This window comes from Pundamilia nyererei, unplaced genomic scaffold (genome assembly GCF_000239375.1).
Source record: "Pundamilia nyererei isolate P.nyererei 1_Seehausen unplaced genomic scaffold, PunNye1.0 scaffold00030, whole genome shotgun sequence".
Classification (NCBI taxonomy): Eukaryota; Metazoa; Chordata; class Actinopteri; order Cichliformes; family Cichlidae; genus Pundamilia; species Pundamilia nyererei.
Genome location: NW_005187431.1, coordinates 2,499,440 through 2,514,501, shown reverse-complemented (window position 1 = coordinate 2,514,501; position 15,062 = coordinate 2,499,440). Strand labels below are relative to the sequence as shown.

At 40.0% G+C, this 15,062-nt stretch overlaps 1 protein-coding gene across 5 annotated transcripts in view; it reads right to left on the bottom strand.

Moving 5' to 3' along the window:
• Positions 1 to 15,062, bottom strand: part of adgrb2 (adhesion G protein-coupled receptor B2) — a 249,234-nt gene that overhangs the window by 92,908 nt on the left and 141,264 nt on the right. For all 5 annotated transcript variants that reach the window (XM_005728839.1, XM_005728843.1, XM_005728840.1 and 2 more), the window contains exons 9-15: positions 12,789 to 12,895; positions 10,378 to 10,572; positions 9,822 to 9,890; positions 9,219 to 9,327; positions 7,793 to 7,939; positions 1,684 to 1,771; positions 785 to 887 (exon numbers count right to left, since the gene is read on the bottom strand). In XM_005728839.1, coding sequence (XP_005728896.1) covers positions 785 to 887; positions 1,684 to 1,771; positions 7,793 to 7,939; positions 9,219 to 9,327; positions 9,822 to 9,890; positions 10,378 to 10,572; positions 12,789 to 12,895 — 818 coding nt within the window. The remainder of the gene's footprint in view (positions 1 to 784; positions 888 to 1,683; positions 1,772 to 7,792; positions 7,940 to 9,218; positions 9,328 to 9,821; positions 9,891 to 10,377; positions 10,573 to 12,788; positions 12,896 to 15,062) is intronic.

Sequence of the window (15,062 nt, the reverse complement as noted above, 5' to 3'; positions counted from 1 at the left end):
AATTAGGTTATGGTTAGGTTTAGGGTAAGGGTTAGGGTTAGGCATTCATTTTTAATGGTTAGGGTTAGAGTAAGGGGCTAGGGAAAGCATTATGTCAATGAAGGTCCTCACTAAGATAGCTGAAGGAGGTTGTGTGTGTGTGTGTTGCCAGGAGGGAGCTGTTAAATATTTAACATTATCTTCAAAACTATGTCCACCTTTACACAGCAGAATGCCCAAAGAAACCCACATCACATCGAGGTCGTGAAGCATGCCTCTCATTAAACTAGCACTTAGTCCTTTTCCGCTGAAGACACCCCATGAGTCGTTATAATAACGCACTCCAATGTAATATAAACTGAACAGCTACCAGGAGACAGCGCGATACAGAGAAGTCAAAAAGGTCTGCGTTTATTCAGGCAATTCACCGAGCGCTATGGCGCTTTATAGCATGCAGCACTTTGAGCTTCATCTGAACTTAGAAAACATGGGTCGGCTGGGAGAAGAGGAGTTGCTTAAAGCCTTAAACAAATTTATTTTCTTGGAAAATACTTACTACAAGCAGAAAAATTCAAACCCTTGCACTAGAAAAAAATTCATTTACTTCATTTATTTTAAATGTTTTGGGGTTTTTTTTCATTTGGGAAAGTTTAGATGATGAAAATAAAAAACATGATGTGATGCATTCTTGCATCCCTTAAAACTGCTTACAAGACAATCTAACTTTTTCTCAGTGGTCCGAAGCAGAAGCTTAGCGGTCTTGAATAGTTGCCAGAGAAAAGAAAACAGCCTTTTATATACTTACATTTAATAGCGGTGACAGCTCCACCACCACCATGGGCTCACTGGGTTGTGGTTCCGGTCGTATTGTCACGGTCAGGATTTTGGAGTTGATCACTGCAGGCGGACTGTAAAGACATTCGTTTTTTTATTTTTTATCTTTTTTGTTTTTTAGACAAGTGTTGGTGTACATTTAAGATGGAGCTGAATGGGCTCTATGACTTTGGAGAAAGACCAAAAATAATACATACAAATACCAACAAATAACAAAAGCAAACTAGTAGGAGGTGAGGAAATCTAAAAGAGAGAAGAAAGAGAGCACCTGACTAAAAACAGAATACTGCACCCATTAACATTCAGCATGGCTACAGAGTGAAAAGGGTTTTAACAGATCCAGCTAATCCACAACCAAGAGCAGTGACCTGAATAAAAGGGCCCGGGGCCAGCACAAACACCATATCACAATGGCCTTTTTCACAACCTCCTGATTTCTTCTAACTTTTATTACTGCATGTTCTATGCAAGTTTTGGGACCCATTAGGCCCACACCCAATCCAAGCTCAGTGTACACTTCCAAAAATATACTGACAACTCAAAGGAAGGGGGAAACATCTAGGGAAGTGTGCTTTTTGATAAGTGTGGTAAGCAGGCGCAAGGACACAAGAGAAGCAGCAGAGTTGTAAAAGGGAAGAAAAGACATATGGAGAACTGGAAGTTCAAAAGAAGGGAAGGAAAAAATAGAAAATGCACAGAAATAAAGAGAGACTGTTGTAAGAATGAAGAGACCACGAGAGAGATTAAAAAGTCAGACAAAGCGCAAGAAAAAAATGAGTTACAGAAAGGTAAAAGAAAGGACAGCGAAAAGATAAGAATGAAATGTGGTTTTAAATCCTCAATAACAATAAAGAATAATTAAGTACTCACGTCGCTGGAGGTAAAATGATGCCAAGTGTCCTGTACAAGATGGCTCCAATGACATAGTACATTGTAGATTCTGTTTCGGCTTCTTGCTCTGAAAGAAAGGAAAATCAGTACGTTTTAATACCTTCAAAATAAACTCCAAATCTTTCAGCCCATCGGCCGGTTTATCCCATATCCCCCTTGTTATCTTGTTCAAAGGCTCTTGTTGCTGAAAACTACAATGCAATGAAATTTTCACAACAACAAAAACAGCTTGAGGCAAATGGAAAATATTTCATATCTAACATTTTATTTCAACCCCCCCCCAAAAAAAGTCAAACAGCTCTAGACTAGAATCTGCTAAAACTCATCAATGGCTATACACTGATGCTAGGAGCACAATGAAAATGACATGACACTTGTGACAAGTTCAAGACGCAACTTTGGGCTGTGGTGCATAAATGCTCTGTATGATTTATTGCTGCCCTTGCTAATCAGTGTCAGAAATACAAGTAACAGTATGTACAGGCCAAAGTTGTTAGGACACCACTGGCCACTCTCCCGCGATTTCTGAGAATAGAAGTTGTAGACTAGTGACAGGGAAAGTAAAGAGAGCAGTTCTAACCTGTAGAGCTAACCAGCTTCTACAGTACTTTGATGTAAAAACTAATTTTAAAAATGGCCGTATGTTGGCTTTGTTGGGATAAACTGAAATATAAATCAGTAACTGAAGTCATGTGTAACCATATTCTGCACTGGGGTATTGAGTCTACCAAGGAAGAAACCAATGCTACTGCTACTAGCACTGCTAAGGTTAGATAACTATGCAAAATATAATAAAAAAAACCTATGAATTTGCAATGTCATACAACGCAGTGTTGCAAATTTCAGCAACATTTAAAACACGCTTGAATTAATCAAGAACGTAATTAACAGTTTCATGTATCTCCTAAAATACAGATATAATATATGCTTGGCTAATATTTAACATTGCGCATTTAAAGTGTGCGCAGTTTGAAATGTTTTCTTTTACACTAGGCTGCTGCAGGTTTGTTCTCTTGTTTAAACGCCCAGAAAATTAGTCGCTATGAATGCTCCTAATGTTTACCACTGTTTAAATATGCATGACCTATATGCATGCAGCTGTAAGAAACAAACATAACTTGATCTCCTGACATTTCATCAAAACCTGGATTGCATTCATTATTCATCTGTTTCATTCATAAACTCCTTCAGACAGGTCTGTGTTTGCCCTTCCACGTAACCGGTGAGTAGTAGTATGTATAATGTGATTGATTTAACAGTGCAGCACCTCTGGTGCATTGATAATAGACAATAGAAGATCGTGGAGAAATGAAGGATGTGGACAGGATAGCTTAAAACTAATAACCCTCTTTTCTTTAAGGATAAGCCTGATGATTTTCCATAAAGTCTGTAGTTTTACTATTTAACATAAATTAAGTTTGAGCTAAGTTGCACTGGTCAACTAAATAATTAGATTTACCTTTCTCATCAACCATCAACATTTCAGCCTAATTTAAATGTACTCCTTAAATGACACTAACATGCTCTGGTGGCTACATCAAAATAAGAAACGTGAGAATATTGCAGCACCTTCCCAAAGTTTCTGGCAGCTACACATTCCATATCCAGAGTAATTATGCTTCTCAGCTGAAAACGTAAGTCAGGTGCAAGACGCTGGTTTCACACTTTGTGTGGGTGGAGACACTGTGTCACTTTGTTTCCTTTGAGTAGTTATAGTAGCTCAGCATTACTGTGTATCTAGAACTGCTGAAGTATCAAAACCTCATTCCTAAAAGCAAGCCTTTTACCAACATGCACGAAACATGAGTAAAGAAAAGTCAGTGTGTCAGACAACTTCAGACACTGTCCTTGTCCCTCTCGCTTCATGTTAGTTCCAAATCCCCTTTCTTCCTCTTCTCCTCCACCTCAGCACACACCCCTCTTATCCATCTCTGTTGTTGTTGCTATTCTCCCATGCACTTTTCAACTTTTTTCACTCTTTTCAATAGTCCTCTTTTACACCCCCTTGCCTTCCATCGCTCTATTGAGTGTTCTTTTGCCAAAAAGAGCAGGAGCTCCCAAGGAGATGTAGTGTCCCTCTGTAAATGTCACTTTGTCTCAAGTGAGAGGAGGCAGAAGGAAGCAGAAGGGGGAAAGTATGAGGGAAAGAGTTCATGCTGAGAGATGCCACTCCCTCCTTTGCCCTTTTAGGCTGAGAGAAGCAACGGAGAGGCATCAGCAGAGAGAGAGTGTGTGTGTGTGTGTGGGGGGGGGGGGGGACAGAGAGGGCTGATGGTATCAGACACACTGGGTGACTCATCCAAAATCTGTCTGCCTGCTGCCTAAGAGGTAATACTTGGGAAGAGAGATAGCTATGCAAAGACAGACGAGAAGAGAAAGAGGAAGAGACAAAAAGATCTCAACTGTGGAAAAAAACGCAATTGTGAGACTTGCGAGGAGGCAAAAAAAAACAGATCAAAGTCAGCATGAGAAAGCCTGCAAGTTTGATGGATCCTAATTGGACAGTGTCTGCCAAGGCATGCAAATGAGAAAGTCAATGTATTATGGGTAAATGGTAAATCTATGTGAGGGGGTGGCACTCCTACGCTTGAGGATGATTAATACCACAAAAGCACTCAATCACAAAACTCTAATTTCCCATGAACAGTCTTTTTGTCACTCTGCCCTTGCTAAACATCTAAATGATTGGTGGTCAGCTGTAATCCAGGAAAATGGCAAACCACCAGTCACCAGCTGTGAACTTTAATATGTCATTTATCAGGAAAATATATTCTTGCAGTTGATTCTAAGCCATAACTTAGCAATTTAATCGAAGACAGAAAGCTCCTTGTCAGTTGTTTTTTTCTTTCTTCCTTAATTTTCAGTACTTTTCTGTTTTGCACACCACAACAAGTGTGGTCTCCTGCTTAAATAAACATATTGATCAGGCTCAGGCTACTTTGGTTCAGTGATGCCAATATTACCACTAACTGCCTTCTATTTAACTTCTAAGTTGCTCAATTGCTTTAAATTTTGGAAACTTCTAAACTGACCCAACTTTTCAAGACACGTGTATATGCGATTGTGAATATCCAATGCAGCTGATGGTCTTTGCCTCAGCAGCTCACTACTAATAAGTCTGCATGAATTCCCATGGCACTGATTTGCACTGATCTGGTGTATTTCCAGCTTTTAATTATAGGTGGCATGTTTTCTGCCTACTGGAAACTGTGTATGGTTTAGGTAATAAGGACACTGCCTGGATAAAGTATTTCCAGAAAGAACCACACTGAACCTTTGTGGAAAAAGGCTTTTCTGGCAATTGTGCAATGCAGTGATGAGCTACCTTGGTTCAAAGTCCCAAAAATACCCACAGGAAGCAGCTGCCTAGAATGGTTACCACTCTAATTCTGGCAAACAGTTGGCCAAGGAAAATGAGCAGAGCTAGTGTTTATTATTTGTTGGCATCACAAATTATAGCACCTTTCATACCTTTTTACATCTTTTAACTACTTTTTCTTGCCAAGCCACCATTCCTGTCAATTTTCAGCTGGAACAATGACATGTTCTCTGGATGCAAATTTTTACAAGTCTGCAAAATAATTTCCTGCAGATTGAACACTGGAATCATCTATTCAACTGTGTTCCCAAGTGTATAATTACTAATTCCCACTCCAAGTTTCTGTCAACTAAGGAAAAAGACCGCAAAAAGACCACCAGTTTCCTATGAGACCACCGTCTCTATGAACAGTCCTGACCTCTCTGTCTGTGTTTGTGATTTAGCCCCTTGTCTTTTTACTCTAATCTAGATGTTTAAAGTATGACTTGTGTTCATAATAATCCATGGGACCACTCGCTACAGCAATGAGTTCATTGAGCATGCCTGTAAATCCCTAATCCAGTTAGCGCAATGGCAGTTACAGGCAAGTATTTGCTTTAATTCAAACCACACACACCGATATAATTCGTGTGTGTGACCACTTGTTATTATATCTACAAAAGAGGTGGTGCGAGTACAGTTCGCAGTAAAGAGTAAAGATGCCTGCATTTATGAGAAATACAGGTATACTTTTTAAAATAAACTAAACATTTCCTAACATATCACAGTCTTTAAGAGAGTGTGGAAGTGTGTTTCTGAAGATGTCAACTCAGGTTAACAACTCAGGCGTCAGCCCCAATTGATGCTCAATGAATCACCGAATTTCCAGCTCCATCTCACACACTGAAAGGGAGAATCATGAGAAGCAAAACAGCAAAGGAGGCGGCTGTTGAGTTAAAAGTTAACAACTCATAACCATGAGTATGAACCACCAATGGTGTATTTGAAATATGAAGCCATTGCTGACTTGTATGTTTGGATCGATGTGTGTACATGGCTGCGAGACAGAGTGCGCTGCCTGTTCGTACGATGGCAAGAGAATAAGAGACAGTGGAGAGAGAGAGACGGAGAGTGGAAGTTTGTCACCTCGAAAATCAGTGAAGAACAGTCCCAGCCTCTGCCCACTGAAGCGATTCATGAACCTATCTATTGGCTCTGCGTGCGTGCGCTGGCGTGCGCACTTACAGACACAACGGTGCCAATAGGGCTTTATGAGCATGTTTAAGCTGTCCATCTGAGATAGGCTCTCATTACAGGGTAAATGAACCAAACAAACCGATAGCAATCAACTGAGGACCTCAACTCATGAACTGCCAATGGGAAGTGGCAGAGTTCCCACAGGGCAAAGAGTACTAATAATGTCCTAACTCATAAAGCTATATGCGGTTTGGATGAAACAATTTACCAAATAGTGTATGCTAAAATGCCAATTGCATGTCCTGAATATCACAGCGTAACTGTAATGCAGCTGGTCACTTTTATGGCACAATAAGCCCTGCAAGAGACAAAACATTCAACACGACAAACAATAAGGATAATGGACAAGAAAGAAGAACAGGATTGGAGGAAAAAGGGCATAAAGTAAGGAAAGTAAGTTCGAAAAACACAACATGGAGAGAGCAAGCAAGGCGGAAACTTTGAAAAGCAATGGCGTTAAACCGATCCAGCTTAAAACCTGCTGTTCAACCGTTGAGATATCTGAATTCACTGTTCCATAAAAATGCGCTTAATAGGCTTGTAGAAGGCTGGATGCTAGGTGGTTTAGAATTAGCACAATACATGGTGCACAATAAAGCATCAGAGGTGACGTGCCCTGAGGTTAGTATACAGGATATCTTGAGCGCCAATCAAAGGGAGTTTGTGCCATCAGTGCAAGTCAGAGGTCAGAGGAAGCTCTGCTCTCTTGGCCTGCAGTCTCTCTGAACTTTAATTTAGGTAGGGGACGGGGATGCCTGACTGAAAGTCTGCCAGTGTAATTTCCTGTGGGAAGCGACCTTTGCCTTTGTTCGTAGAGGATAGCATCTGCCTCTGTATTTCTCATTTCTACTTCAAACCATTACTATTTAACATCATTTTTCTTTCTCCTTTACAAATTTATCTTGCATCCCATTCTGGGATCATCTATGTAGTTTCTCCTCCTTTTTTAACTCTCGCCATTTGTGTTTGCTTGAAACTGCACGAAAAAAAAATGTAGCCTCGACTAAACGCAGTCAACATTCTTGCGCTGCTCAAAGTGAATGGATTTTGAAAATTGTATGAGACTCAATGCTCTCAGGGGGAAGCAACACACTTCTTCACAGATGAAAGACTGGCATCTTCTTGAGAAGCCCTCTGGGGCCTCTTTACAGTCCAAATCCTTCTTAGCACTACCCTTTAACGCCCCTGAGAAACCTTCTGCTTCAGTGAGAAACATCTCTGAGTATGAGAATTCACACGGGGGAACCTCTACTTGCCAAGCTGATCTGACCTTAGATTATGAAACCATGAGTTGGTTCTTTTCATGTATCAAAGATTTAAGAGAGTGAGCAAGAATTACAACTACAACGTATGTACTTTATAGTTAAGAATAGACTATGAAAGCCTTCCTAACCTTGTGTTTCCCATCTTTTTTATAGAAAAAAGCCAAACAAAGAAATACATATGATCTTGTGTTTATGAGCTGAAACTGGCAACCTAAAAGATTAGATCAACCCTGGTCAGTAGACAAACCACATTTCCTTTTTTTCTTACCTTCAGGTGGGATGGTGAAAACCTCTTTCGGGATGTAGAGCTTATCTTCCGCTGTTCGGGCCCAGTCCTTCATGCCCCTCCGGCCCTTCATGGGGAAGTTGATATCGCTGGAAACTGCTGACACTGGTTCTCTCTGAATGGTTACCACTGGACAAACGACAAATGAAAACAAAACCCACATGAAAACTCACTTAGGCATGACACTGGGAAAATAAACAAAGAGTGCTGGTTAAAAGACAAAAATCAGACAAAAACAATAAAGAAAACTTCACAAAAAAATACACTGTTAAAAATCGACGTGCTGGTCATGTGTTTACAGATTGAAATCAATACTTGGATACAAAAAAATTTAAATCATCGATCATGCATAGTACAAATGAAACCCTCCCAACTGAATTCTAACTATGATGAAATACATTACTGTGCAGATGTCTTGAGCCATTTTGCTTCTACAGAGCAAGAATTTCTTGAAATACTCATTTTCAGCTCGGTCCTTTTACCTGAGCATATATAGAGGAACACTTATTTTTTGTCTGTTAAACCACTTAACACTGACCATCATTCAAAAATAAAAAGAGTATCTAACTCAAGAAATGAACCAGAGTTGTGTCTACACATAAAAGAGAACCCATTTTAAATTCTTTAGGCACTTTGCTACTAGCAGCTCATCATTTGTTCCAATTTCTGTAGCCGAATCTATGAAAAATGGCAGCAATAATACAGTTTGACTTTAATAAAATAGTACTTTTACAACCAGCAAGGTGATTCCCAAATACCTATCTACCAAATGCTTGCCATTTCTCAGGATGAAGTGCCAAGTGTCCTAACTGGGTAAGTGGACTACAAAAGAAGAACCGACTGGCCTAAAAATACTGGCAGCCACCAATGCTACCCCTCAGCTTCCCAGTAGATGCTCCTCTAGTATAAATCTAAAAAACTATAAAAGCAATTTCACAAAATATATATAAATATCTTTGAAAGTTGATGTGCTGGTCATATGTAGTTAAATTCTGAATTATTGGAATTTTTAGAAACGTTTGGAAACTTTTCTAACAATCATAGGTGATTGTCAGAAAAGTTAACGTCTGAAATTCACCTTGAGGTCACTGGGATCCAAACTCACCTGAGAGTTTTAGTAGATGCACCTATGGTATGAATGTCAAAATCAGGGGTAAAAACTATCTACAGAAAAAATTACCAGTATCTGAAAGTCATGTCCTTCAAAAATAAGAAAAGAAAATCCAACAAAGACCTGACACAGGACCTGAGAGATACATCTGGACCTCTGGTTGATTCATCAACTATATATGTCAAGCCGCTCAAGACTTTTGCACAGTACTGTAAGTCGTCCGGATGTTTGTGTACAAAAAATCTTTCATCTGCTCCTGTGAAGCTGTGTGATCTGACAGCAATGAGTGGGCCTTACTGAGGTTGTTGGTAACCACTAGAAAACTCTGAAAAGGCTTCTGGGCCTCTCCAATGAGGTGAATGAAATCTTCCAATATCCTCATCAGCAAAGCAGCACCGGGAGCGATCTGTGGACAGCACGATGATAGAAAGATGAACGGAAGGATGTCATAAGTGCAATTATAACCCACAGCCAACCATCTTCTATGAGACACGTCTCAACCACTGATACCTTTTTACTCACTGCATTACCTCAACTACCGAATGTGTTCCTGGGCTGTAAATCCTAATCACATGGTTTATAATATTATATTTGGCTTTTTTTCTTAAAATTATTATATCCAGATGGCACGCAAACACAATTCGCTGCAGGGGTACCACATTGGGTCCCATACAAAGCTTGCACAAAGACGCACAGGATATTGTGCATTTTTAAAACTCAAAGAAACATTAATAATAGGTAGAATCAAACCCATTTTCCATCACCACACATAAACATTTACAAAAAGATCTATTTATGACACTTGGTGATGCAGACAGTCAGTTGTGATGATAAGGAGGTGCACAGAAGCGCACACGAGGACATAAAGTACCAGACATTCACATAAATGCAGAGCCTTACCTGGTGAGCGTCCTCCCATTTTTCTAAATTTTCAATGTCCAACATGTGGCTGACAATCTGGAAGAATTTCTAGATAAAAAGAAATAAAAAAGGATGTGCTCAGTTGCTGAAGCCAGACCATCAGGCAGTTATTTCCTGGATATCAAATAACTACTGATAACCTTGCTGTGGTTAGCACTGCAGCAATACTGCCTCTTATTCTCAATCATGTCTGGTTCATTCATTTGCTGTACACAGGCATATTGTAAGTCATAAATAATAACGTCTGTGAAATGATCGACTGAGACGGGAACATTTTGCTCGCTTACAGGCACTGGAAAAAGAAAAATGCTGCTAAAAAAAAAATCCGCCCTGTGAGGCCATAGCAACTGTGCAGCTGTAGTTAATTGTTATGCACACCCTGTGCAGTAGAAAGTGAAGCTGCGGATGGAATAAATTTTTGTTGTAAGTGACTGTGTGTGTGTGTTTGTGTGAGATTTATTTATTTATTTATGTATTTATGTCATGGTTGGTGACTTTAGAAGGCTCCGGGCGAATGCCGAGACGTTTTTCCTACCTGCACGTCGTCGGGAGCTGGGATGTAGGTTGCTCTTTTGAAGGTGTCCGTCACATTTCGCAGGATCTCCGTGGAAAAGAGAAGGTCGCCACTGTAGTAGCTCCTTCTCTGCAAGAGCTCCAGGAGACTCCGTACGATCTGAGACATGCCCTCCCCAGCCAGGGTCCTCTGACCCTTCGCGAGATGCTCTCGTAACTAAAATGCATTAAAAAAAGGAGATTTTTAGAAGTGTTTTATCCTGTCTCATGATTACAGGTAAACCCTTTGCTGTTGCGCATGGTGTTACTCAAACTACGTAGCAGAAAAACAGAAATAGCACACCCGAGATTGTGTTTTTGACAAAGAAATCACAGGAATGTTTTGGATATGAGCCGACGGGGATATTTCAAGACGGGAGTATATATGTACATGGTTGGATTTTTTTCTTTTTTGTGTATGTGTGTGTGTGTGTGTGTTTGCTTGTGCTTAAAATAGGCAAGCAAATCGAAGCCTTGCAGCACTTTCAGACAGAAACTGGATCTCATCACTTCAGAGAAAGAGATACAAAAAGATAGTCTGTGCGTGTGAGGCAAAGAGAAAGAGAGTGAGGGAGGAAGAGAAAGAAGCTGGGGGAACAGAACATCACAGCAATCACAGAAAATTAATTACTGACTCCTGGTATTAATGAAAGGTTGGAACAGAAGCTAACAGTGCAATCAGCTCTGTCATGCACGATCCCTGACCCCCATCTCCTTCCGCCATCATCGAGGAGATGGAAAAGGTTGAAGTTCACGGAGCAGGAAAACAGTTTCGCTGATGAACACATTCATTAGCTCTCTTCATTAATTGATAAGTGTGAGCACAAAGCTCTGGAAAAGCTAATTAGAGATAGCAGCGAGTCTTGGGTAAAAACACTCTGCAATTTTGAGAAAACTTTTTTTTAGGGTAGTTAAAGAGAGGTACATTAGAGATAAAAACAAAAACAAAAGAGAAGAACAGATAGAGAAGAACTTGAAAAACATGTTTCACTAAGCAGATGAAGCAACTCGAGTGCATCTGGAAAGTATTCACAGCGCTTCACTTGTTCCACATTTTGTCATATTACAGCATTATTGCATTAAATTCATTTTGTCCCTTAAAATTCTACACACAATACCCCATAATGCCAAAGTGAAAAAAGGTTTGCTTGAAATTCTTGCAAATTTATTAGAAATAACAAACTAAAATATAACATAAGTATTCGTACACTTTTCCCAATACTTAATAATTACAGCTTTAAGTCTTTTAGAGTATGGTGCTACAAGCCTGGCACACCATTCATTGCAGAACCTCTCAAGTTCCATCAGGTTGGATGGGGAGCATCGGTACACATCTTCAGAGATGTTCAGTTGGGTTCAAGTCCAGGCTGTTATCTTAGCTGTGTGCTGTCCTGTTGGAACTTGAACCTTCGTTCAAATCTGAGGTCCAGAGTGCTCTTGAACGTCTCTGTAGATTGCTTTCCCTCTACCCTCCTGAGCTACAGCCACCTCCATGGGTGGCTGTAGCTCAGGCGGTAGAGCAGTCATCTACTGATCAGTCATCTACTGCTGCTGGTGGTTCGATTCCTGGCTTCCCCTAGTCTGCATGCCAAATATCCTTGGGCAAGATACTAACCCCAAATTGCTCTCCCATGCATCCATCGGAGTATGAATGTGTATGAATGTCAGTTAAAAAGCACCTAGGAAAAATGTGCTTGTGCGAATGGGTGAATGCACAAAGTTGTATAAAGCGCTTTGAGTGCTCAGAAGAGAAGAAAAGCGCTATATAAGGACCAGTCCATTTACCCTTTCTGTTCCTGGTGCTGAAAAACATCCCCACAGCATGCCACCACCATCATGCTTCACTGTAGGGATGTTATTGACGTGGTGATGAGCAGTGCCTGGTTTTCTCCAGATGTGACGCTTTCAATCTTTGTTTATCAGACCAGAGCATGCACTGACATGCACTGTCAACTATGGGACGTTATACAGACACGTGTGGGCCTTTTCAAATCATGTCCAATCAACTGAATTTACCACAGATGGACTCCAGTCAAGTTGCAGAAACATTTAACAGACGATCAGTGGAAACAGGATACTCAGTTTCGAGTGTAAGGAAAAGTCTGTGAATACTTCTGAACTTTTGCTACTTTTGTTTTAGTGAATTTCCAAAAAAATTCAAGCAGAATTTTTTCATTTTGTCATTATGGGGAATTGTGCAGAATTTTGAAGTGAAAAAATGAATGTAATCCAGTCTGGAATAAGGCTGTAACATGACAAAGTGCTTTGAATACTTTCCGGATGCACTGTAACTGGCTTAAATTGGTACATCTTTTTAGCTTTTTTTTCTCTTGTCCATCATAATTATTTTTTTATCAATTGTTTGTTTTATTGTAATCATTTGACATTACTTACAGATAAATGTAAATATCTATATTCAAGTGAGACGCATCTGGCGAAGCTCGGAGGACCCCAGAAAGCAACTCCATTATTGTCCAGCATACAACGACGACTAGCAGATCCTAGAAAGAGGTGAGAGAGACGCACGTAGTTAATACAGAATGCAACAAACACCAAACATTATCTACACCACACTCTGAATATGGTATGCTTTTTCAAACTTCCAAAAACCAATATGGCCACAAAACACATAAATATGTTATTTGTATTCTGACGCCGAGAAGTAGGCCAATTCATCACACGGACAGGAGTAATACAGAGGGCGTCTGCTCAATGTATTTTAATAGCTATACGGAAATATCAGAATGCATAATTTTGCTACTAATGAAAAAGCTAAAACCCAAGGTCACATCTATTCATGTGCTGGAGTGAAATATTATGCAGGATTGTAAAAACTACAAAATATTTTGTTTGTAGCAGTATTTGGCAATTTACACCTTCTGGTGATTTTAGGCTGGCAGGCACAAGGCAAACTAGTGAAAGCTGCCAAAGTACCTTTTGAAAAATAAATATAAACAAGTCCTTTACGCCCTCTTTTTTTGTCATTGCCATGGTAACTGAGATAAGTTAAAGAATGTTAATTTGATCTTAAATAAGACTATTATATTTAATTAAGGCTCAGCATTAGCGGACTAACTCGTTCAGACATGTTTTGCCGTCCCTAAAAAGATGTGGAAAAATGTCTTTATGCAGCAGACCTCTCGAACCACACCTGCACTCGACTTGCACGTGTCAAAGTTTATACTCCTCTTTGGCAACAATCGGGCAACTCTCAGTTTAGACTGAAATAACAGTGATATGGTTTGACTGCATTCAAATGAGACATGAGTGCTGTATAAATTAAAGGAACTTGCTGGATAACGTATGTGTTAAAAATGTTACGACTGCCTCTTTCTATCAAAACTCAAAAGAGCAATGCCATTTATTATTGCTGAGGCATAAGTACACCCACTAGAGCAAATTTATTTCAAACATAGGGATGCAAGCAGAGCAATTTATTCTGATTAGCCTATAATCTTGTCTATTTTACCATCTTTTTCATATGATTGTCATTCTGTTGCAGTGAATTTGCCAGACACTTGACACCTGACAGTCAACTGCTCCTTTGTCTGCACTAAAGGCCTGTTGAAGTTAAAAGCTCACTGGTTTGCAACTGAATAACTAACCAAACAAATCACAAGAGCACAACTTGTTCCTCTCTTGGGCTTTTGTTGGACATATTCAGCTACATACACATTGTTACGTTCATGTCATCTAATGTTAATAATCTTCCAAACTACTATGCTGTCTATCAGCGGGAGTTTATGGGATCGGCGTCAACTGCAGCGGATTTTTAGGAATATAGCCAACTTTAATTTATTTATGTGAACTAGTCCTTTAAATAGTCCAGCTGTCCCACTTAGTATTTAATAATGAAAAAAGATCCAACTTTTTAGTTATACTATAGTACATATTACTCCGTTCAAACGTCCTCTTTTCTCTTATATTGAATAAGGAAGGCAGTGGCTTGCAAAAGTATTCGGCCCCCTTGAACTTTTCCACATTTTGTCACATTACAGCCACAAACATGAATCAGTTTTATTGGAATTCCACGTGACAGACCAACACAAAGTGGTGTACACGTGAGAAGTGGAACGAAAATCATACATGATTCCAAATATTTTTTACAAATAAATAACTGCAAAGTGGGGTGTGCGTAATTACTCAGCCCCCTGAGTCAATACTTTGTAGAACCACCTTTTGCTGCAATTACAGCTGCCAGTCTTTTAGGGAATGTCTCTACCAGCTTTGCACATCTAGAGACTGAAATCTTTTCCCATTCTTCTTTGCAAAACAGCTCCAGCTCAGTCAGATTAGATGGACAGCGTTTGTGAACAGCAGTTTTCAGATCTTGCCACAGATTCTCGATTGGATTTAGATCTGGACTTTGACTGGGCCATTCTAACACATGGATGTGTTTTGTTTTAAACCACTCCATTGTTGCCCTGGCTTTATGTTTAGGGTTGTCGTCCTGCTGGAAGGTGAACCTCCGCCCCAGTCTCAAGTCTTTTGCAGACTCCAAGAGGTTTTCTTCCAAGATTGCCCTGTATTTGGCTCCATCCATCTTCCCATCAACTCTGACCAGCTTCCCTGTCCCTGCTGAAGAGAAGCACCCCCAGAGCATGATGCTGCCACCACCATGTTTGACAGTGGGGATGGTGTGTTCAGAGTGATGTGCAGTGTTAGTTT